The 22,444-nt window shown below is 35.8% G+C and overlaps 4 protein-coding genes across 6 annotated transcripts; 2 read left to right on the forward strand and 2 right to left on the reverse strand.

Moving 5' to 3' along the window:
* Window positions 1–6,673: 6,673 nt before the first annotated feature.
* LOC109111626 (forkhead box protein H1-like) lies at window positions 6,674–7,980 on the reverse strand. Its single transcript, XM_019124584.2, has 3 exons — window positions 7,822–7,980; window positions 7,640–7,735; window positions 6,674–7,525 (listed from the first exon to the last, which is right to left on the reverse strand). Exons 1-3 carry the CDS (start codon window positions 7,978–7,980, stop codon window positions 6,980–6,982), a joined length of 801 nt encoding a protein of 266 aa, XP_018980129.2. The 3' UTR covers window positions 6,674–6,979.
* Window positions 7,947–15,926, forward strand: wdyhv1 (WDYHV motif containing 1). Of its 2 annotated transcripts, none has more exons than XM_042745286.1 (6): window positions 7,947–8,079; window positions 14,794–14,893; window positions 14,979–15,029; window positions 15,127–15,275; window positions 15,358–15,482; window positions 15,581–15,926. In XM_042745286.1, exons 2-6 carry the CDS (start codon window positions 14,891–14,893, stop codon window positions 15,682–15,684), a joined length of 432 nt encoding a protein of 143 aa, XP_042601220.1. In that variant the 5' UTR covers window positions 7,947–8,079; window positions 14,794–14,890; the 3' UTR covers window positions 15,685–15,926. The 2 variants fall into 2 exon arrangements, with proteins under 2 accessions (XP_042601220.1, XP_018980764.2); XM_019125219.2 differs by lacking the exon at window positions 7,947–8,079 and adding an exon at window positions 14,580–14,721.
* psma2b (proteasome 20S subunit alpha 2b) lies at window positions 15,842–19,257 on the reverse strand. The gene is made up of 8 exons (XM_042745285.1): window positions 19,107–19,257; window positions 18,460–18,536; window positions 16,948–17,080; window positions 16,665–16,787; window positions 16,502–16,583; window positions 16,325–16,398; window positions 16,170–16,227; window positions 15,842–16,091 (listed from the first exon to the last, which is right to left on the reverse strand). The coding sequence occupies exons 1-8, from the start codon at window positions 19,145–19,147 to the stop codon at window positions 15,975–15,977; spliced, it is 705 nt and encodes a 234-aa protein (XP_042601219.1). The 5' UTR covers window positions 19,148–19,257; the 3' UTR covers window positions 15,842–15,974.
* A 453-nt stretch (window positions 19,258–19,710) lies between these two features.
* Window positions 19,711–21,412, forward strand: zgc:91910 (Zinc finger protein 706-like). Of its 2 annotated transcripts, none has more exons than XM_019124586.2 (4): window positions 19,711–19,863; window positions 20,400–20,542; window positions 20,645–20,775; window positions 20,881–21,412. In XM_019124586.2, exons 2-3 carry the CDS (start codon window positions 20,408–20,410, stop codon window positions 20,738–20,740), a joined length of 231 nt encoding a protein of 76 aa, XP_018980131.1. In that variant the 5' UTR covers window positions 19,711–19,863; window positions 20,400–20,407; the 3' UTR covers window positions 20,741–20,775; window positions 20,881–21,412. The 2 variants fall into 2 exon arrangements, with proteins under 2 accessions (XP_018980131.1, XP_018980130.1); XM_019124585.2 differs by having other exon boundaries at window positions 19,773–19,863; window positions 20,322–20,542.
* The last annotated feature ends 1,032 nt before the right edge of the window (window positions 21,413–22,444 follow it).

Below are 22,444 nucleotides of genomic sequence, written 5' to 3' on the forward strand. Positions count from 1 at the left end.
GTTACATTTTGATTGATTTGAGGGTCAAATGTGTACATTTCTCAACTTTCTGTCAAGTCTGTTTTTCACTGAATCTGGGTTCATGACATTGGCTTCTATTCATGTCCTTGTACTTGAAATACAGAGCAGGTTTCATCTTAAACACCTCATATCTGGTTTGCACAACATGTAGGTTATTGGATGCCTCGAAAAGAACAGATAAACATTGACCTCCCTCTCCCTACAAGGCTCTTGGCATCAGACAAATCAAAAGAATAAAAGAAGGTTCAAAACCAAAGGCTGTTTTCTATAGTGGCCATCCAAGAACAGGACAAAACAGTCATTATGTTATAATTTAAACCACACAGACATGCCCACATCATCCCAATGAACATTACAGCTGGTATTGGCACACTATGTAACAGTATAAAAGGCCAACACGCCTTCCTTTCAGGTACTGAAAGGTCAGTGGGGGCTAGTTTGACATAGAAATGTTGACTGACAAGACTATAGTAGATTCTTGCCTTTGTCCCTTGCCGACTTGTCTAGGTCTACAACGTGCCACCTATTCACAAACCAAACCTTTTCCTGCTAAGGCATTATTTTTACACTTTAAACTACATTAGTCAAACAATAAATTCATAATTATATATTAATAATACCCCAGTCATCCTATTTCAAACCTCTGTCTAACATGCATACTCACAATCAGCTTAAACTGCAATAGTGCAGATGCAGTATGTGATGCAATAACCGTAGTCAGATGTAGTATGAATCATACTAAGCTGTGATTCAGGTGCACATGACATGAGACAGTGCTCAGTACTGTCTGAGATAGGCCTCACCTCAACATATCATGTAGTTACTCAGAGCAGGTGTTATTCAGTTCAATGTCATATATTACTGATTTACTAAAAGGGATAACAGGACGACTTAAAAGTTACACAGTGACAATAAACTTTATTTACGGTGCATAATGGGACTGTTAAAGCAGTTTATGGTCATTTTTGTAAGTATTACGCAATGGATAAATCTCCAAAATGTGATGGTTTGATTCATAATGAAGGAAACAAGATGCAGAATTAGGTCATGAAGTAGATGGTCAATAAATGATGAACTAGGTAATGATGTGCCAACACAAAGTCTTACCAGTATGATCAAAGTATTATGGGTTATACATTAACGTGTGTGCGACTCATAAACAGACAATATAAACAAGCACATGCAAAAGAACTTAACTTTTACCCCCTGCATATTACAATTACAAAAACTCTTGACCATTTATCAACTGTGACAAGGTTTTTGCTATCAATTTACTGGTGTCACTGTTATATGTATAATATTTCTAGAGGTCGTTTCTGACTGAAACTCTTGAATCTGATTTTCGATCAGTTTATCAGTCCTTGTGAAAGGAACAACAATTAGAATTGCACTTTACTGCTCATTTCACTTTGATGCTTAGGATGATAAAGTTACTCAGTAACTGCAGCCATAACGTTTAGGGCATAATTCTTTACTGTGAAAGAAATGTTTAGTTTTCTAACAACTTTCTATACTAATATTACACAAATATTCAAAATTTTCAACCATAATAATTGCAATCATAAAACACTTAAACATTTCCCTCCCTTCGGGCTTATGCATTTTCTGTGAGAAGTGCTAGATATTCCAGCTGTTTCTTCGTTTCACGCAGCAGTTTTATCCTGACACACCCTGGGCTGTTCCTCAACCAAATAATAAACCACTCTGCATTAATTATTTTTGCAGCTTCATCTTCACAGATTTGTGAAAGTGGGTTGATTTTCTAAGAGTTATTGCACCAGAGCTACTTTCACCTGATGCAGAGGGATCACCTGCATAAAAACATCTTCTGCTCCACCATGTCCACTTTACTCTGACCTGGCAACATGGTAGCATTCCTGCTACAGGTCATTGCCTCTGCTGATAAGATGCAACCAATTACTGAAGTGGAAAATTGAACTGACCTGACTTTGTTTTGTTTTCCATGAAAATAACCTTTAAAACAGGACCTAAACTCATTCACTAACAACTTGCCGAAGGCGACAGTACAAACTAACCAACCACCATCCTGTCCAAACTGAATCTTTAGGTTTCAAATATAGCTTGACTGCAAAACAACAGCCTAGAAAGGTGCTAATTATTCTTGTCAGGCATGAATTGACAACATACATAACGGAGTACAGTATAGGCCTACCCATATTTCCATGTATTTTATTAGATAGGAAAACTGTTCCTGTGAATGCAAGTAGCGCACCAGATATTGATATTACTAGAAACAGGAAAACTGAGTTTGAAATTTCTGTAAAAAAAAATTCAGATATTCACCTTCCACTGCTGGAGAGGCTGAGGTCACATCACAGGCCATTCTGGCTGAGTCTGTGTCTGTTGAAATATCACCTTACAGTGCTGAGAAGTTCAAAAGAGGTGTTTTGCTCTTCTGCAAAGCTCATGGTTTACAGTATAAGAATAAACACTGAAAGAAAGATGTCAAGTTTCATAGCGAAATAAGTATATGATGAAGAAAGTACTTACCCACTGTTTTTTTTTTTTTTCAGTAGGCTAAACATAAGCCAAAGGCAGTGGTAATAATTACTCCACAGCTGAGCTAGATAATGCACACAGCTGCCTTGCTAGGGCAGTATCTCTGTTAATCATTTTATCCACCTTTTGACCTTATAATCAGTCATAAGGCTTTGGGCAATTTAACTCTCCTGTCCACGCAACATGCTCACAGCATCAAAACAAAAGCACATGATCATAAACCCAAGTTAACTTTTTTCTAATGAAAGGTCACGTCTTTATATGAAAATATATGGAGAAAAATAAATAAATAAATAAAATAAAATAATCTCTTATTTTTTTCTTTAATTTGTCATTTTTTAAATCACGCATCATAGGGTTAACATGATGTAACCGTCATGTAAAAGCCCTTGGCCCACCAATGAGATGTAAAAACACCGGAGAGAGTTTAAACATCACACTCAGCCCTACCAACGCAGCGTAAACCACTACCATAAAACACTAGCGATGAGCGTCTCAAACGTGGATGACCTCACGTACTCACGAAGACGTGGGCAACGTGACTGCTGCGTCTGTGATGGGCGGGGCTTACTTGGGCGGTGTGTAATAAGGATGATTATATTCTTACCCCATTGTCGCTGGTCGTGAATTTTAAGACTGTTTTTAGATGAATTAATGTGTTAAAAGAAATGTTTTAAAAATATGCAAAATTCCTCTGTAAAGTGTTAAATGCTTGTTGAAATTACTTTGCCTTGAGGGATTTAAACTGTTTGATACCAAGACCCCCAAGTATGCGAGAGACCACCTTCTTATATATATAGCTAGTAGGTAGGCCTATATATTAATGCATAAATACCCATTCATACTGTGTGAGAAAAATGCTAAACATGATATTATAAATAGACTACAATATAACAAATTTTGTTTGCAAAATTAAATGACTGCTTTTATATTGTCCAATATTAATATTTGAAGTAGTTTGCGCTGTTAAATATGTAAAGCTAAAGAGAAACATTGTCAAATTTAAATATTACAAATTTGAATATTGTTAATGATATTGTGAAAAACTGAAGAGAAGCAATAAGCTAAATCCCATTCCTGTATATGGTGATGTAATACCTTAATCATAGTTTTCACAAGAGAGCGAGACGCTGCTGTCGTGTCTCCGCCTCCTCGACTGTAACTTTGTTGGCTGGTGGTGCATTCACTGCATATATCTAGTAACAATTACAACATTTAGCCTACATTTATTCATTTAACAGACGCTTATACAATGCGACCAACAAATGAGAGCAACAAAAAGATATAGCCATCATAAAGAGACAAATAAAACACGAGAAGTTTCCGTAATACAACGTTTTAGACATCGTTTAGAATAGCAGAATGTACGAGAATAGGGAGGGACTAAGGAAAAGTGAAAGCTTTTTTTTCCCTCCAGTATGCGGTTAGGTGCTCAATGCTCAAGGAGGAGATGAGTTTTCAGGGTCATTACAATATGCTATAAAATGATCTTACAATATATAAATACATAACCATATAAAAGACGAGACAGCAGCCTATGTATTCTGTCTCGTTTGTTTAGCCTATTGTTATCTGCTTATTTTACAAAGAGATAAATTCTACAGCAGACACACAAATAGCTTGTTTTCCCAACTTAAGAGGAGTTGATGTGTCACAATCTGGTTTGGCCGTCACTCTTCTATAATCCATGTGGAAGAATTCAGAAGACTGTTAATACTGACAGTCCAAGCACGTAACATCAGTTCCAACAGCACTCTTAACAAACTAAAGATCTGAGACTAATATCAAACATGTGATTAAACAACAAGACTACTTCCTGGTAACACCTATGTTTAGACTACCTCTATTTCAGTACTGATATCTCTGTCTGTCTGCACTAAATATCAGAGTCAGGGGTGTCGGACTGGGGGTAAAACCAGTACTGATTACCAGGGCCTCAAAGGAAAAGAGGGCCCTTGAAAAGTCTGGAATATATTTTATTTTACCTGGATATTTTTATGGGGGGTATGGGGGCCCATCAGGACTGCCTATGCATAGGGCCCGGGATCTTGTGCAACGCCCCTGATCAGAGTACAACTATCACAATGGAGGGGGAGAAAGAATTTTTATAATGCCTGTAATTACTGTCTTCACTCTCTAAAACAACACAAGAAAAACACAAATGAGATAATGTGTAGCCGGGATAGTCACAACATCAAGATGACAGCACAGAGAGAGAGAGAGAGAGAGAGAGAGAGAGAGAGAGAGAGCATAACTGTAGTTTCAAAAATAATTCAGATCATTTGCCCATCTGTTAAGTACTGTAAGTTCTTACCTATAAATGCTGACATAGTTTTATTTTCTCCTAACCTCTGTACAATCAAGTGGGGAAAGAGCATCAAAATGAAAGTTTTCACTCAGAAACTGGTAGTTTCACAATTAATTACAAAGAAACGGCAAGTGACTAACAAAGTGAAAGTACTGAAACAGTACTTTCTTGTAAATCATATTCCAGTAATCTTTTTTTTAATTACAATTACTGTAATTTGTGTTATTTCTATTGATCACATTTCTAGTCTTTTAAAAGCTGATGTCAGTTTTGGCCTGTTTTCTGAAACCAGCAGTAACTTTGATATCTTGAAACCCCCTTTTTTGTCTAACAAGTTTCCATTGTTCCAAACTTTTTAAAGCACTCCCATCTTGGCAGAAGACTGCGGTCCATCAGGTCCAGGACTTCACGCCACAAAAACAGCTTCTTTCCATCCGTAACTGTCTTTATCAACAATACCCATGACCCATCAGGGCTTCTTACTCCCATGGACATTACACTTGACACTAAAAAAACTAAATAAAAAATAAACACCATACACACACTTCACAACTCAAACTGCTATAACATCAAAACACAGAACCTAAGCTTTTTTCTTTTGTCTTTGTCAAGCACCAATTTGGCAATAAACCTGATTCTGATCCTTATATTTCTGTAGATGTTCAAATCACATTAATCACTAAGCATGCATAAAAAATACATTTAAAAAAATGTCAGTTCAATCCACCAGTCATAACTAGCACGGGTATAGCCAACAATAAATTGTATGGATCAAAATTATTTTCTTTTATGCCAAAAATCATTAGGATATTAAGTAAAGATCATGTTGCATGAAGATATTTTGTAAATTTCCTACTGTAAATATATCAAAACTTAATTTTTGATTAGTAATAGGCTATGCTTTGCTAAGAACTTAATTTGGACAACTTTAAAGGAGATTTTCTCAATATTTTTAATTTATTTATTTTTTGCACCCTCAGATTCCAGATTTTCAATTAGTTGTATCTCAGCTGAATATTATCCTATCCTAACAAACCATACATCAATGGAAAGCTTATTTATTCAGATGATGTATAAATCTCAATTTTTATAAAAAAAATTGACCCTTATGACTGCTTTTTATTTACAACTTTACCTTACAAAAATATTTTTGTACAGTGTTTGTTTTGGGTAAATAATGCAGAATCATGGTGTTATTGGGAGCAATGGAAACTTGTTAACCAAAAAAGTTTTCAGGCCATCAAAAGTTACAGCTGGTTTCTAAAAACAGGTCAAAACTGGCATCAGCTATAAAAAAAATAAAAATAAAAAAAACAAAAAAAACACAAATCCAAAACAAATTTACAAACAACTATATAATCCCCAAATCTATCCATATACCTTCCATGTTCTTTAGTTGCTTTAATGTAATTTACATCAGTAGTATCCAACCATAACATTTCACCGCCACCCCGTGGCAAATGCGAAAATAAACCTTGTGCCGCAAAGCAAACATGTTTTTACGGGAAAGTAGCTCCGCTATTATGTGAACATTATCTCGGATGATGTACTAATCACCGATTACCATAATCACCGATCTGTTTTGATTGACTAGGACAAACATTATGTTAATGCTAATGTATGTGAAATAGGCTACATTGTTCTCACTTTCTGAAATGTTAATGTTTGGGATTGATTTGTTCACCTGTTAGCCGAACAAATACCGGACATCAAAAATTATTTATTTTTTAATACGCTATATGTTTTTCCCCAAAGTTGCCCTAAATTATAATGATTTAGATATTTTTCCACTTTAAGCTACAAATTTGGAAAGGTTTTGAGTTAACTTATTTAGTATGGCTGAAATAAATTTTCAAAGATCAATTAGTTCAAGTTTCTCCGTTATAAGTCATCAAACTGTTTACAAATATTTTATGTCAGCCTTTGGATGCGTTTCAAATGTTATGTTATAGTGATATTCAATAAATTAAATGGTACTCTGAAGTATATATGGTATAAAAATAATCTGTCATCAAGCAAAGTAGGCCTAAACAAAAATGTGAAAAAGATCGTTTTATTTAAAAAACAAAAAAAGAAGAACAAAAATAAAGTGCAATTTCTTCCTATTTACATGCGGTCGTTCTTGGCTGTTCACCAGCGGACATATCTAGTATTATACACTGAAGGAGAGCTGAAGAGAACATGGTGATTATATGCGATATGTGGAGGCAGAGACCGTCCGAACTGAGGTCCTGAAGATAGACGAGGTCTTCTCGCTGAGGACACTTCACATCCTACTGCTGAAACAGGGTAATAACACTTCACTGCTTCATATTCATAAATGTTTTTTCTCTTGGTCGCTCCACGCTGTGCGTCTATGTAGCGTGCATGTTCCTCCAAACGCGTGCTGCGCATGCGCTTCACTTCGCGGTCGCTCTTCAGTAATGAATCTATGGAAAAGGGGCCTGTAAATTTGCCTTCACTTTTGTTTTCGGTGACCTTGCAGGCTGGAGTAAGAGGCTCAGGAGCATAAGAATCGTCTTTACACTCATCCACCGGTTGTGTCTGAATCGACAGGCCAGGGAATACGTTGATTAGATATTTGAAATGTCGGCGAAACATTTTTGGAGTAATGCCATTTTCATCCACTTTCCAGAAGTTCTTTTTAGGATTTGGATAATCCGGATCGACTGGCACCTATAGCACACAGACAGAGAAAAGTCTGTTACCAACAGTAGCCTACACACGTATATTGTAATTCGTTGGCTCAAAAAAAATAAAATATAAGTTAACTAAATTTAATAAACGTACCTTTGCAAAACACCTGTTTGATGAAAGACAGACTCTGATGTTGTTCTCAATGCCCCTTTTGTCTCCGAAGACAAACGGTTCCAGCTTTTTCATTATCTGCACACATAGGGAACATGTAAGCATGCGTCAAGACTGACAAGAGTCTCATACGTACCAGATTTACAACTTTCAGGCCATGTTACCTGTTTGAACGTGAGCATCTTATCTGGTGAATCTTGAATTGCATACGCAATGAGTCCGATGTAAGTCCCTGTAGTGTATCTTTTGTATCTCCTCCTCGGAACGCCACCTGACCTCTCTGCCAGCAGACCGCCGAGTCCTCCGGTCAATCCGTTAGTCATGATGAGCTCCTCCACACCCAGACTGAAGACCGAGGAGATCAGGCCTCATTTATAGCCATGCTGTAGCTCTCAATGGCCTAAAGGTGTTGCATTCTACCAGTAAGTGCTGTTCATAAAAACGAGGTGTTAATGGCTGGGTGGTTTCTTATTCCTCTAAAACAACAACATTAATTGCAATAAGAATTGAGGTTAATTGTTGATTTACTTAGTTTTTTAGTCTAAAACATTGGGCCTGTTTTGTTTTATACAGTGCAAATAGCTCCACAGTAAAATTAATTCAGTTTGCTAAGCGAAGGGTAGAGTCTTTTGCGTTATTTGATTTGAGAAGCAAGTAGGCTATAAGAAGACAACATCTGATTAAAAATACCTAATGTAGACTTGTTTGTTTGTGTACTTACTTTGAAACCAAAAATATGAATTGAATATTTCAACCACTATTACCCTGGCACGGTGTTTTTATATGCCAAATTTTGCATGCAAATTAATTAAAATTTTAATAACCCAAGTCAGTTATCTGAATCGGGTGTGTACGTCTTTATAAAGGGCCATGCCACTGTTTTCGCAACAGATAAAAATAGAAAAGTTACACTTTGAATCGCACAATTCTGAATATAAGCTCGCGATTGTGAGCAAAAAGTCCTAATTGTGAGTTATAAAATTGCGAGAAAAAAGGTTTTGAGATTTTTTTTATAGAAAGTTTCCCCGAAGTTGCAATTATTTGATGATAATACAGTAACATTGTAAAATATTATGAAAATGTTACACAAATGTTTTTTTTTTTTTTTTTTTTTTTTTTTTAAACTTTTTTTTTAAACTTTTTTTTTTTTTTATTGAACACAGAACAAATAACATACAGAGCACAGCATAAGACAGTCAGTGTAATATAAAAATGTGACATTAATTAGTAACAGGGGATCTAAAAATAATCTCATAATATTTTAAACATGTTAATGACTTTGTTTTTTATCAATTTCAATGAAGATATAAAACAATCAAATTCAACTAAAAATACTTTAAATATTGGGGATGAGTTTAAACATTTTTGTATATACAAATAAAAATTACACAACAATATGAATAAATTAACAATGTATTCAAGACCTTTGTTAACATTATTTTCATAGTACACAATAATATCCTTTAAAGAAAAACTGTATTTATCCTTTACAAGAGAAAAAATGAAATCTGCCAATCCTTCCAAAATTTTTGGGTAATTTTACAATCAAAAAACAAATGTGTTAACACCTCTTTCTCATTTTTACAAAAAGTACATAAATCATCAATATCAGAGTATCTTGAAATTATTGATTTAACAGGGTAGGATGGTATGCAAAATTTTAAAATGTATTTCTTTAGTTTTGTTATTGATACAATATTTAAATGGGATTAACCAAGCAGTCTTCCAAATAATAATATTATCAATAATAGAGTTCCAAAAGAATTTTCCTCTAGGTGTTATTTTATTTTGTTTTTGGAAAACAGTATAAATATGTTTGTTATTGCATTTTTTACCAATCAGTTCAAGACCGTTTAAAAATTAATTTTGGTTTTGTCATTACTATAGAGTTGTAGTGAATATGACTTTTAACCAGATGAACAAGAGTAGGAGGAATAGCTTTAATGACCAAGTTAAATTCCTTAAAATGCACAGGGAAATTATGGATTCGCATGAATTGTTCATAAGTTAAAAGATTCCCAAAATTATCAAAACATATTCATAAGATGATTAATATCCCTGTTAAACCAATTCCTTAAAAATAAAGATCTATTGGCAATTGTTATATTGCTATTATTCCAAATGAAGGCAGTGTGAGGAGAGAAATTGTGTGAGTAGCAAATTGTCCAAGCTAAAAGCACTTGCTGGTGGAATTTTGACAATTTAAGAGGGAGTTTATAAATATTAAAGTCACAAATTAACAGAAATTCTAAGCCACCTATTTGGTTAAAGAGACTGTGTGGGATGTGGTTCCAAAGGGAGTAAAGATTAATCAAACATTTTTTAATCCAATTGATTTTAAAAGTTCTATTAACATCTTTAAAATAAAGTATTTCCAGACCCCCTTCAGCTTTCTTATTATTAAGAACCCTTTTCTTCAGTCTTTGAGATTTATTTTTCCAAATAAAAGAATAAAACAGATTATTGATATCTTTAGAATAAGAGTCTTTAACATATAAAGATAGGGAGGGATAGACAAATTGAGATAAGCCTTCTGCTTTACATAATAGGGACACGACCATAAATAGAGAGATCACGTTGTAACCAACAGTTTAATAACGCTTTGGTCTTTTTTAATCTAGAGGAGAAATTTAAGTTTTGTCTTTCTGTAACATCCTTTGTTACAAGAATTCCTAGGTATTTGACAGAGGATTTCACTGGAATATCACTAATAACTTTATCATTTAAATTGTGTAAAGGAAGGATTTCACATTTGGATAAATTTAGAGTTAGGCCAGAAGCCTTAGAGAAGATATTGATGAAGGAGATAGCAGTAGGGATAGAAGATGAGCTCTTTAAAAATAAGGTTGTGTCATCCGCCAATTGTGAAATTTTAATTTCTTTACCAAAAATTTGGAGACCTTGAATTGCTTCATTATTAACAATACCAATGGATAATAATTCGACAACCAACAAAAATAAAAAGGGGGAAATTGGACAGCCTTGGCGTACTCCTCGGTTAATGTTAAATCTTTTAGAGGTGGAAGTGTTAAGTATTACAGAACTATTAATATCATTGTAAAACATTTTAACTACCTTCAAAAATGTATTTCCGAATCCAAAAAGCGTTATAGTTTTAAATAAAAATTCATGTTCAATTGTATCGAACGCTTTATAAAAGTCCAAAAAGAAAATGACGGCTCCTTCATCAACATTCTCAGCATAATCCAAAAGGTCAAGCACAAGTCTAATATTGTTAGTTATGTGTCGACCTTTTAAAAAACCTGATTGGTATTCACTAATAATTTTATTTAAACCCTTCTCGTAATCTGTTAGCAAATACTAAAGTAATTAATTTATAATCAATAGTTAGAAGAGAGATTGGTCTCCAATTTTCTATCAAGTTTGGATCTTTATTCGGTTTAGCAATTAGCGAAATGATACCTTGTTTCATAGTAGTAGTCATTTCGCCACTGTTAATACATTCATTATACATACTATAAAGAGGAATTTCGATCAGTTCCCAAAAATGTAAGTAAAATTCTACTGTCAACCCATCTATACCTGGTGCTTTACCTTTTTTCATTCTTAACAGGGCATCTTTGATCTCAGAAGAAGTTATATTGGATTCACAGGAATCATGAAATTCTTTATCAATAACAGGAATATGTTGATGGACTATTTTAATGAATTCTTCACAATTATATAGATCAAATTTGGAATTATATAGTTTTTTATAAAATGAGTAAAAAAAGTCAGAAATTTTTTTTTGATCCATACAATGATTCCCATTAATATTTAAAGCAGTTAACGCATTTCTTTTAACATTTCTTTTCTCAAGTGCGAAAAAATAACTTGTATTTTTTTCACCCTCTTCAAGCCATTTCGCCCTAGAACGAATAAAAGCACCTTTTTAGCCAAGTCTAAATAGATCAAGTCTAGATGGGATTGAATTGCAACCAATTCAGCTTCTTCCTCCTTAGTAAGATTGTGCTTCTGTTCCAGTATCCCTCATTTATTAATTAATTCTAACTCATTTTGTCTATTGATTTTTTTTTAATTCTTTACTACGTTTAACTGCAATCTGTCTGACGTTATATTTAAAAAAATCCATTTACATTTAAAACCTTCCTTTACACCTCCCAAAATATCATTTGCAATTTTTTTAACACTATTATTAAAGTATTCATCCTTAAGGAGATTATTATTAAATTTCCAGTACCCTCTAAGACTAGAATTCTCTTTTGTGCCTGTGAGCGTTAAAGAAAATAAGCTTATAATCAGTTAAAGGGGCATATTTATGAACGATTTCCTTGACATATTGCAATGCAGAAGTAGAAATAAAAAAACATATCAATTCTAGATTGCAAAGATTTGTCTTTGTTAGACCATGTATATTCGGATATTCCAGGGTTGTAAAATCGCCAAATATCAGTAAGAGGATAAATTGGCACATAGAGAAGCTAAGTTTGATTGTGCGTCACGCTGAGAAGAACGAGGAGGATATCTATCACACAAATTATCCAAGCATTCATTAAAATCGCCTGAAAAAATAACATATGAAGCTTGGAATGCATCAAATTTGCATTGAATAATATCAGAAACCTTTGCAAATAAGGACTTATTTAACGTATTGGAATTATGACCATAAATATTACAAAGTATAAATATAGTATTGTCTAATTTCACAGTCAGAATAACCCATCTTCCGTTTTCACACGTCACAGAGTTCAGAACGTCTCCTTTAAATCTGTGTTCATCAAAACCATAAACTCCCGCTGAATGCGAAGTGCCGTGACTGAAAAAAATAGATTTTCCCCCATTGAGATTTCCAACAATTTTTCATCCAAGTCTGTAGAATGTGTCTCTTGACAAAAAATAAAGTCAGCATCAGTCCGTTTTAAAAAAAAGAAATAAAGCCTTTCGCTTCGTAATTTCTCGAATGCCCCTAACATTCAGTGATGCTATGCTCAGAGAATTAAACTTAAAGTCCATTCCGAAAAGAACTAGAACAACAAGAAAAAGAAAAGAAAAAAAAAAAAAAACTATTTAATTCACAAATTACCAAGCTTCAAGACCTAATGTCTTGAAGCTGAAATTTACTATATTAAATTAGAAACCCTGGAGATGCAGCAGGCAGTAAACATTTAGTGAAAAGAAAGGGGGAAAAAATCGCCCGGCATGTAAGAAAATTTGAAGATGCCTTTTATGGTTTTTCAATCAGAGTTCCATCAGTCATTAGTGTCAATCCTTTTCCCCTCGATGTATGCATGTGGACCACGAAATACAGCCCTTTTACCTTCCTCTCTAGCCTTCTTCACCCTCGGCCACAGTTTTTCTCTTGCCGCTTTGTCTTCAGGCGACAGCAACTCAGAGCGTAGCGCGTTGTCCAGTAAAAATCTGGAGTTTTTGGCTGCCCTCCAAATCTCGTCCCGGTAACGGCGCATCGAGAAGAGAACGACGATGGGTCGCTTATGAATAGGATTTGGTGGTGTTGATTTGCGACCAACACGATGAACTACGTCCACCACCCGATCAAGCTGGTCTTGAACATCTGGAGCAACCTTCGCAAGAGCATCGATAGTTATCCGTCTGACATTTTCACCATCAGCCTCCTTCAAGCCATGCAATTTGAGGGACCATCGTCGAGTGTAACGTTGAGCCTCTGCTATATTAGACTTCAAAGTCACATTTTCATCCTTTAAAGCTTGCATTTCTTTCTCCATCAGGGATAACCATTCGTCGTGAGAGTTAACTTCGACGATGAGCTGTTGCACAGAAGTTGCTAAACTGTCCACCTTGGCCGAAGTGAGCTCTGTAGTTTTCTTAATCGACAAAACTTTTAAATGCATTTTATCGAGTTTCAAGCCAAGTGCATGAATAGCTTCAAGCACTTCCGAAGAGTTCTCAGAATCAGGTTTCGCACTGACTCGATTCCTTTTTTTGGCTGGAGAATCAGTTTTTTGGGGTGTTTCAGGCAGACTAGGGAAATCGGCCAGGCAACAGGGTTCCATAACGGACTCATGAGCAAGTTCCATCTCGTTAGCATCAACGTTGCAAGGAGAGGAGTGTTTCCTACTTCTTCTTTTGCTGTCTCAGAATAAAACAAAAAACAATCCCAGACGCAAACTCCAAAGCCTAACAATCAAAAAAAACAAACCAAAACATAATCACGTACTTAATATCAATACAGTCAGCAGGCGTCTACTCCTGTGATGTCATTAGGCCTGTGTCACGTGATCTTTTAAAACACACTCTACCTACACAAATGTTTTGTTAAATGTAATTCATTCCTGTGATGTCATTAGGCCTGTGTCACGTGATCTTTTAGAACTCATTCTATGCTGGTTTGAAACATTTAGGGCCTATAATTTGATTAATAATTTTGTGGAAACCGTGAAACATTCTAGTCAAGATTATTTTAATAGAAATTACAAAGGAGCAGAATTTATTATAGGCTAATTATAATCAGCCATAGTCAATTAATTTAATGCAGCTGACAAGTAAAAGTATTAGCCTACTGATGTATTTAAAAAAAAAAAAAAAAAAACTCTTACTGACTCCAAACTTTAAACAGAAGTGTGTAGCCAACACAGGTAAATAATAAGAGAAACGCATCTCTTTGTTGTGAAATGTAGAATTAGGTTGGTTTAACCCATCAACCTTCTTGAGGCCTGGTTGAAAGGGATTTCTAATTGCACATTATCTACCGCTAACGTATTTTTCTATCTGTGCTTTTAAACTAGAAAAATCGTTCAACAATTACAGTGATAATCACGACCATTACATTTGCAATTCACCTGAGGACTGTTCGCTCATCACTCCATCGACACACCGGAACGACAAACCTGTCCAAGGTTTCTTACGGACAAAATAAACTGTAACAAACACCTATCCTCACTGTACGATTGCAACGTGAATCGCTTTAGTGTTGTATCATAAACTGTTTTTCGTAATGTCGTTATAATAAAATATACATCATAGTATAACATGTGAATGGGAAGAATGAACGAACAAAGCGTCCCGTCTGAATACATAATTATCACTCCGTCAAGAAACCAGTGTGTATACACCAGCTGCTACTGGTAAGTGTAACATCACATTAGGAAGTTACCTTCATTTTTATTAAATTAACAATATATTTATTTTTTCTGCAGTGAGGAAAATATATGGAAATTGTGTGAACATGTCAAGGATCAGGGCACTTGCTCGTTGGATGAAGTGTATGCAGTCTTTATATCTAATGAAAGAAAAATGGTGAGGCGTCTCTATGCACATATAACAATTATGTTAGTGTATGGTGTATAGTTTCTATATACATGTCATTTTACAATTAATGCAGATACCCATTTGGAAACAAAAATCCAGTCGAGGGGATCAACCTGTAATCTGGGTAAGAGCATTGTTTTAATAAGGAAAATTATCGTTGATTTTCTTTTTTTACTTAACTTTTACTAATATAAGATTTATTTTTGTGCACTTGCCTTTAGGATTACCATGTTATTCTTCTACACGTAAATAAACAAGGACAGAGCTATATATATGATTTAGACACCACTCTTCCCTTCCCTTGCCTACTTGATGTATATTCAAAGGAGGCCTTTCGTTCTGATGAGCATTTAAAACCTGCTTTCTGGAGGCAAGTTGAGAACTGATCTGAAATGCATTATAAAAAAAGTTTATAATTCTAGCCATATCAACGGTTATCTGCTGTGTTTCAGGAAACTTCGTGTCATACCATGCGACACCTACTTGAAAAAGTTTGCTTCTGATCGGTCTCATATGAAGGACTCTGACGGGAACTGGCGTATGCCGCCCCCACCATACCCATGTTTAGAGACATCAGGTTTGTTGTTAAATGATTTGTCTGTTATTTGCCACAATTCTGTAAACATCATGATTTGCGTTCTTCTTCCTCTTACACTGCACGTGTTCTTTTCACAGATTCTAAAATGAATCTGGATGACTTCATCTGCATGGATGCGCGAGTGGGATATGGAGAGGTTTACAACCTTTCAGACTTTGTTCAACACTTTGGAGTGAAATAATTTTTTTTTTGCTTTACGCCAACACTTCATGTACATGAACTTAGCCTCAGGGAATGATCCCATAAGCATGGACAGTAGTGTGGCACATTAAGGTAATTCATAATTACAGTCAGGTACAAAAATCACAAAGAAATGTCATAGTGAAATACGCAGGATGTAACATTTGCCGATAATATGCATACTTTTATAGAGAAATCAGTTACACAGATGTACAAATAATAAAAATTCAGCATTCAAATGAACAACCAAACTGAAATAGTAAACTGTGTTAGCGGTTGTAGTGCTGTAGTTTAAGCAATTGCTGCCAGGTAATCCTTCACCTCAGCAGGTGACAGTCTGCGGAATCCTGCCTCATTACAGATGCCCACCTCGATGTTGTCCTCGGTCATCTGACCTTCAAAACTTTCCTGTAAGAAAAAGAAAACATTCTAGATCTTGTTTTGAGCAATCTGATATATGAGGTTATTTAGAGATGCAGCACTCACCTTCAAAGTTAAGATGGCAGTGTGTATAGCGTCTTCAAGTTCCAGATCTTCATTATATCTGTAATGAAATTGTACCGAGCCACGCTGTAAATCTTTTCCAATATCATTTCCATCTTTTACACTACAATAATTCAAAAAGTGGATTACTTTGATACCTTTTTTCAAGGAATGTTTTTCCATTCACATAGTTTTTTCCCATTGCTGTGGCTTTCCAGGCGAAGTACGCTCCCTGTGGGATATCACCATTCAGACATGGTTTCATAACATAAATGGTTGCATGTTAAATTAAGAATAAACAGTGATGAAAAGCTTGCGATTGGTATTTGTTGTACCGATGGGTCTGACTGAAATAAGTATGGTCTGTCTTCGTCCCAACCGGCAATGAGAAGAGAGACTCCAAACGGCCGCACACCTCTACAAAACATGACACTAATATTACTACGAGAGCTCAAATTATAGTAAGGTATAATAAAAGATAGAAAGAAGTCAACATACCCTGACTGTGTGTATTCTTGCATAACAGAAGCCACTCTCTGTACCAGCTGGCCTGTGGGGATTGGCTCTTGGTATACCAGGAAATACTGCTGCGCCAGCTTTCTTGCTCTTCTGACCAGCACCCTGTCAAGAGAGATCATTCCCAGAGTCATTCCTTACAGAACATCTAGATAACAAATTATGCATGCACTGTTCCTTTAAGAAGAGCTTATTTTAAAAGGGTTTCATTTTAAGAACAAATCGGCCATCGATTTGAAATAAATACTGCACTGTTGTTTCATACCTGTAGTCTGGACCCATTCCACTGTACACCATGCCAATGTGTTTGGTTATGGGCTCAACTTTGTGCACGCTCTGTTCATCATACAGTATGGACTTCTGTTTCTTCTCAGTTGCAAGCACAACTCCATTTGATGCTGCAAATAATGACAAAAGGTCATTCACCTATGGAGAAACTGTATAGTGTAGGGAGCATATATACAGTGGATCAAAAAAGATCAACAGAGTTGCCCTAAGACTAGGGCTGTGCGATATGGACAAAAAAAACCTATCACGATTTTTTGATCAATTTTGCGATTTCGATTTTAATCACGATTTTGACACACACAGACGTGCTTTACAGTCATAAATGCATTCAGTATAAATTTGAAACATATTTCCAAAAGAAAACCAATGAGAGCTTTATCAAAAAGTTGTAACGCCTCTAGAACAGACGTAAGTCAAAATAATCACTAAGTAAAGATGTCAAACAAAATGTCGAGACATATGGTAAAAAAAAATAAAAAAATAAAACCCGTGTCCAGGGCTTTTTTTTTTTTATTTTTTTTTTTTTTGCCATGCATTGGTCATAGAGCTCATTGTAGCGGTGCCTCAGGTGCTGAAATATATTTATTGCTCAAGGTTCACATGTACTCCGTCTGCAGTGCGTATACAGTATGTGTATGCGGTTCAGAAGCAGCAGCGAGAGCGAGTTATTGTAACGTGAAAGCTCATTAAAATAATGCGCGAGCGCGAATCTGTCCGCTCGCACGCAGATTTCCTTTGCTTTGTCACAAAACCAGACGCGATGCTCAGATACACGCTGCTCTCGTCCGGAGAGAGTGCGCGCACTTAAAACATATCTCCTCTCACTCACAACTCTCTTTATGCTCATGCGCTAGATATTCATTCTTTTCGCACCTTTCGATTTCTAACCTTTTCTGTTCACATCTTTTACCGCGTGCAGTGTGAACGCTCTGATCCATTAACATGGGCTCTGAAAAAATACGCATCACAGACAGAGTGTGTGAACCTGGAGTTATGTAGGCATATGACCAGTCTGTTCTGTTCTCGCGCTCCACTTAGGTGCGCTGCATTCTGACTGGATCGGATAGCATACTGCGGGAGCTCTGGACCGCGGAAAATCGTGCTATAAAGCGATTTAGAAATCGCGCACGCTCAAATCGTGATTTTATTACGATTTCGATTAATCGCACAGCCCTACCTAAGACAAGAACGCATTTTGGTTTTAGGACAACTTTGATGGAAGGTTTTGATCCACTTTAAATGTTGACTACTGTAGTTTAAATCTGTGGCTGTCAACCCCTTAGAAATAAGCAGCTCTGACCCACCACAGCCCTAGTATCAAAGGATATAGTTTTGATTTCTGTTTAAATACATTTCTGTCTTCTGTCTGGACAATGACACGTAAATGCCCTTTCAGAAGTGTTTCTGCATCAGATATTTAACTTTTTTTTTTTTTTATTTGATCGTGGTTTATGAAGTTTCTAATGCACTGATCTATATATAAACATACCTTTGATTCCCACAGATGGAGCACCGGCTGCTACAGCGGCCAGAGCATATTCAATCTGCACCAGTTTGCCAGAGGGACTGTGTTGGGGGGAAAAAATGCATTAGTTTGACAGAAATACATCTGAAATTATCTGAAGCTGAATCTACTAATTTTTTCAACCAATACAGAATTTTGATTTTAAATAATTTCAAATGTCATCATAATGATTTTTATTATTTAAAACAGTTATTATCGGCTTGGACAAAAGCTTCATAATACATTTTACATACTTTTAAATATTATGTCACTGAATATAGTACAGACCAAAAAAACAAAAAAATAATGAATAAAAAAATAATATTCGCCACAAAGAGAACTAAACAAAATCTGTAGTAAAGCGTAATAAAACAGGACAGTGAACAATCACTCGGGATAATACAGTAAACAGAGGAATAAATAACTTTAGTAACAAAAAGAGATAAATGAGCATGAAAAGTAAAGCTCCATAGTAACTAACATCGTGACTCTGCATCTCTTACATGACACACAATTAAGTGAGTGTAACACACATGACGAACAAAACACAACTATTTTCACTGAATGCATGCAGCAAGAGATTTATAATGAAATATTACAACCATCTAGCAATCAATAAATGACAGAATTACCTAAATGTTGTGAGAGAAAAACTGTATCCCCGGTCTGCCATGTTTGTCTTTTGCTACGGAAGCACACCAACACAACTTCCGCAAACTTTCTGTGAACACACTCGTCAAATTAAGAGTGGACAAACTAAATAGACAACTGACCACTCATTCTGTATCAAAGAAAATTAATCGATTCGTGCCTTTCTGAGAAATACAGTTATTTAACAACTGTTGTGTTAAAAAATAAAACACGACACGAACTTTATATATATATATAATTTAAAATGTACATATTATGCGAAGATTCATAAATGTGTAAATATAATGTGTAAATTTCCTAGCATTAGTTGCTGTTTCTCTCCATTGCTTAACATGCGTGTGACCAGCAGATGTCCTCAGCGCGTGATGTTTCGAGCCAATCATTTCACGAATTCATTGATTTTTTATTTTATTTAAAGATTCAGACAGCTCCGTTTCTCTCATCACTGAATACTGCGGCCACACAGAGGCTAACGTGTATTAAAACTTCCAACATTTAGCCTCGCTCATTTTTGTTTGGGAATAGTCACACATACAAATATTACAATAATAAAAAATAAAATAAATAAAAGTACTCAATCAACTTATCCATCTCGGGCCTGAGCAAGATAATCTATTTAAGTCATCATCTTATCAGTTTTTTGAGGAAAACCTTTATTATGTAACGTCAAGTGTTTCCGACGGAAGTTATAGAATAGCGACAGTCGAGCTTCACTTCCTAACGTGTCTTAACGCCGAGGTATTGTCTTTAAATATTGACGAATCTGCCACATTTCATCTTACAAATATCATGTTTGTTGTTTTTAAAGGCGTTTATGGTTAACAATAATGTTATTTTTAATCCGGGCCGTTTTGTACGTCGCCGCTACTCCGTTTGGATCAGTTTTGATTGAGGCGGATGAGCTAGCGCACTAGCTAATGTGATCTTTGCGGTCTCTATAGTGCGATTTTTGGGTTCTCTTCCTGGGAAAGACACTTCTCGTGGTTTATACGTTCCTGAACGTGTATTTTACATTGATTATAAATATATATATATAACATCTTTAACGTTTATTATCGTTATGAAGATTTATTTTCTGATAAACCGTGTCGTTAGATCACTTTAGGCGTATTTTCAAGGGATTATTCTCCCCAAAAATGAAATTTCTGTCATTTACTCATCTAAATGTTGTTTCAATGCTTTATGACTTTCCTCAGTCCGTCACCACTCACTCTGTGGAACGAGAGATGCAATGAAAGGTGAGTGAGTCAGTCTGCCTGGTGTATGTGTTTCAGAGAGGGCCATGGCTCGAGGGCAGCAGAAGATCCAGTCTCAACAGAAGAACGCAAAGAAAGCAGCTGAGAAGAAGAAAGGTCAAGGAGCGGATCAGAAGACCGCAGCCAAAGCAGCGCTGGTCCACACATGTCCTGTCTGCAAGGTGAGACATTTATGTGACTTCAGTGATGGCCGAAGGGTCACTGGCTTGAGTTGGTTCTCTGAGGTATCGCTGTACCTCAAACTTCTCCTGTCCCTTGTGTAGACACAGATGCCAGACCCCAAGACCTTTAAACAGCATTTTGAAAGCAAACACCCGAAATCTCCTATGCCTCCCGAGCTGGTGGATGTTCAAGCCTAAAAGACGCAAGAAACCAACATGGACCTAAAACAGGGGTGAGTCTTATACACACATCAGAATCAAGCCCAAAATACTCTGACAAAATGTAAACCTGTCAATATGACTGTATAATCATGTCATAATTATGGTGCAATTTTCAGATCCCAGGGAAAGAATCATGATTCGACTCGGCTGACTGACTCGACTTGCTGTATAACATTGACCATGTGGACACAACAAGGAGATCTTAGGACAGACTCAAGCACACCAGCGCACACATATATTTTTTGATATTTTTATATGTGCATATTGCTTCCATCTTTTCTGAGTGTGCTGTGACCTAACCATCTCATTGCCATGTGCTTAAACTTTACATATTTATTCACCAATGCCCCACTTCACTATATGTCCCTGTATTTGGATAAAAAAAATGGATTAGGTGTTACAATGTATAAAAATGTATGTGCCCTGATCTTTCAGCTGTGGAAAATGGAGAGGTGCACCAATATGTGTGTTATTAATAGTACTGACCAGGATTGGGATTGATATTCATTGATTAACATGCTCAAAATGATTCCAAATTCTGTAGACTTGCACCTGTTGTAGTCAGAATAATACGAGTCAGGATCCACGGATACACTTTTGTTACTTTGTTTTCTAAAGTTTTCAATAAATGTATATGCATATAGTCCACACGTGTGTCATGATTACAAATGTGAAAAGCTGCAATGGTAACTATTAATGTGAAAATAGCTCATTTCCACACTATTTACACACACTATCAACAACCTGATCTTTCTTCTTGATACTGTAGTACTTTTACTGTGCTATTTAGTTTTCTCACCGGTGAATGACACATGATGTACTCACTGTAGTAATGTTGTCACTGGTCTGATCTTTTCGCGTTCATGCGTTCAGGGGGCGTGGCTTTGGACGGAGATTTGCGGAGAGGGTGGGACTTTCTGTTTCAGTGCTATCAGGCTAAAGTTAGCATTTTCTGAGATCTACTGCACAGTCTCCGTTTGACATAACTAACACTGGTACTATTTTTTTATTGGGCGGTTTACAAAAAAATTTAAAAAATAAAATCCTTTACCTGTCCAACGAGAAAGAAGCAACTTGGGCATCACTATTCGAGATGTTCTCCGTCAGCAAATCTTCACATATTGTAAACGCTATACCGAAGTTTACGTTCTTTTTTTGTCTTTGTTTTCTGGTTTCAAACATGGTATGCTTCTTCGGCCGTACATGTTGTCTCTTGTTGGTAAAGCACTTTTATGAGCTGTTACCTTATCTACATTAATTTTCGCTTTTGGTGTCACCAAACTACACAACGCTACTTGCGTACCTGCATGAGGATTTTCTCAGAACTTATTTCTTAAAGGGGCAGTTCACCCAAAATAAAAATTATCTTATCATTTACTCATTGTTCCAAACCTGTATACATTTATTTCTTCTGCTGAACACAGAAAAGGCTATTTTGAAGAATGTGGATAACTAAACCCTTGACTGTAGCCACTTTTGTTCCCCATAGGCTACTAAAAATATCTTCTATTGTACTCAACGGAAAAAAAGAAACTCGTACGAGTTTGGAAGTATGAGGGTGAGTAAATGATGGCATTGTTTTCCTTTTTGGGGGAACTAAATTAGCACCAAACTACTGAATGCACAAAATGATTTTTTCCATGTGTGCAGCCTACTGAGACTGAATTAGTCTATTTTCTT

The sequence above is a fragment of the Cyprinus carpio genome, chromosome B19, assembly GCF_018340385.1.
Source record: "Cyprinus carpio isolate SPL01 chromosome B19, ASM1834038v1, whole genome shotgun sequence".
NCBI lineage: Eukaryota > Metazoa > Chordata > Actinopteri > Cypriniformes > Cyprinidae > Cyprinus > Cyprinus carpio.

What these genes read in the sequence shown, in the direction of transcription:
- psma2b (XM_042745285.1), bottom strand. Translation starts at nt 19,147, where the DNA reads ATGGCAGACCGGGGATACAGTTTTTCTCTCACAACATTTAG. An exon ending in TTTTCTCTCACAACATTTAG is followed by an intron (nt 18,537 to 19,106) that starts GTAATTCTGTCA and finishes CCCCCAACACAG; the next exon opens with TCCCTCTGGCAAACTGGTGC. An exon ending in TCCATCTGTGGGAATCAAAG is followed by an intron (nt 17,081 to 18,459) that starts GTATGTTTATAT and finishes CATTATTTGCAG; the next exon opens with CATCAAATGGAGTTGTGCTT.
- wdyhv1 (XM_019125219.2), top strand. Translation starts at nt 14,633, where the DNA reads ATGGGAAGAATGAACGAACAAAGCGTCCCGTCTGAATACATAATTATC. An exon ending in TATCTAATGAAAGAAAAATG is followed by an intron (nt 14,894 to 14,978) that starts GTGAGGCGTCTC and finishes CAATTAATGCAG; the next exon opens with ATACCCATTTGGAAACAAAA. An exon ending in TTAAAACCTGCTTTCTGGAG is followed by an intron (nt 15,276 to 15,357) that starts GCAAGTTGAGAA and finishes GCTGTGTTTCAG; the next exon opens with GAAACTTCGTGTCATACCAT.
- zgc:91910 (XM_019124586.2), top strand. Translation starts at nt 20,408, where the DNA reads ATGGCTCGAGGGCAGCAGAAGATCCAGTCTCAACAGAAGAACGCAAAG. An exon ending in ACACATGTCCTGTCTGCAAG is followed by an intron (nt 20,543 to 20,644) that starts GTGAGACATTTA and finishes TCCCTTGTGTAG; the next exon opens with ACACAGATGCCAGACCCCAA.
- LOC109111626 (XM_019124584.2), bottom strand. Translation starts at nt 7,980, where the DNA reads ATGACTAACGGATTGACCGGAGGACTCGGCGGTCTGCTGGCAGAGAGG. An exon ending in AGATGCTCACGTTCAAACAG is followed by an intron (nt 7,736 to 7,821) that starts GTAACATGGCCT and finishes CTATGTGTGCAG; the next exon opens with ATAATGAAAAAGCTGGAACC. An exon ending in CAAACAGGTGTTTTGCAAAG is followed by an intron (nt 7,526 to 7,639) that starts GTACGTTTATTA and finishes TGTGTGCTATAG; the next exon opens with GTGCCAGTCGATCCGGATTA.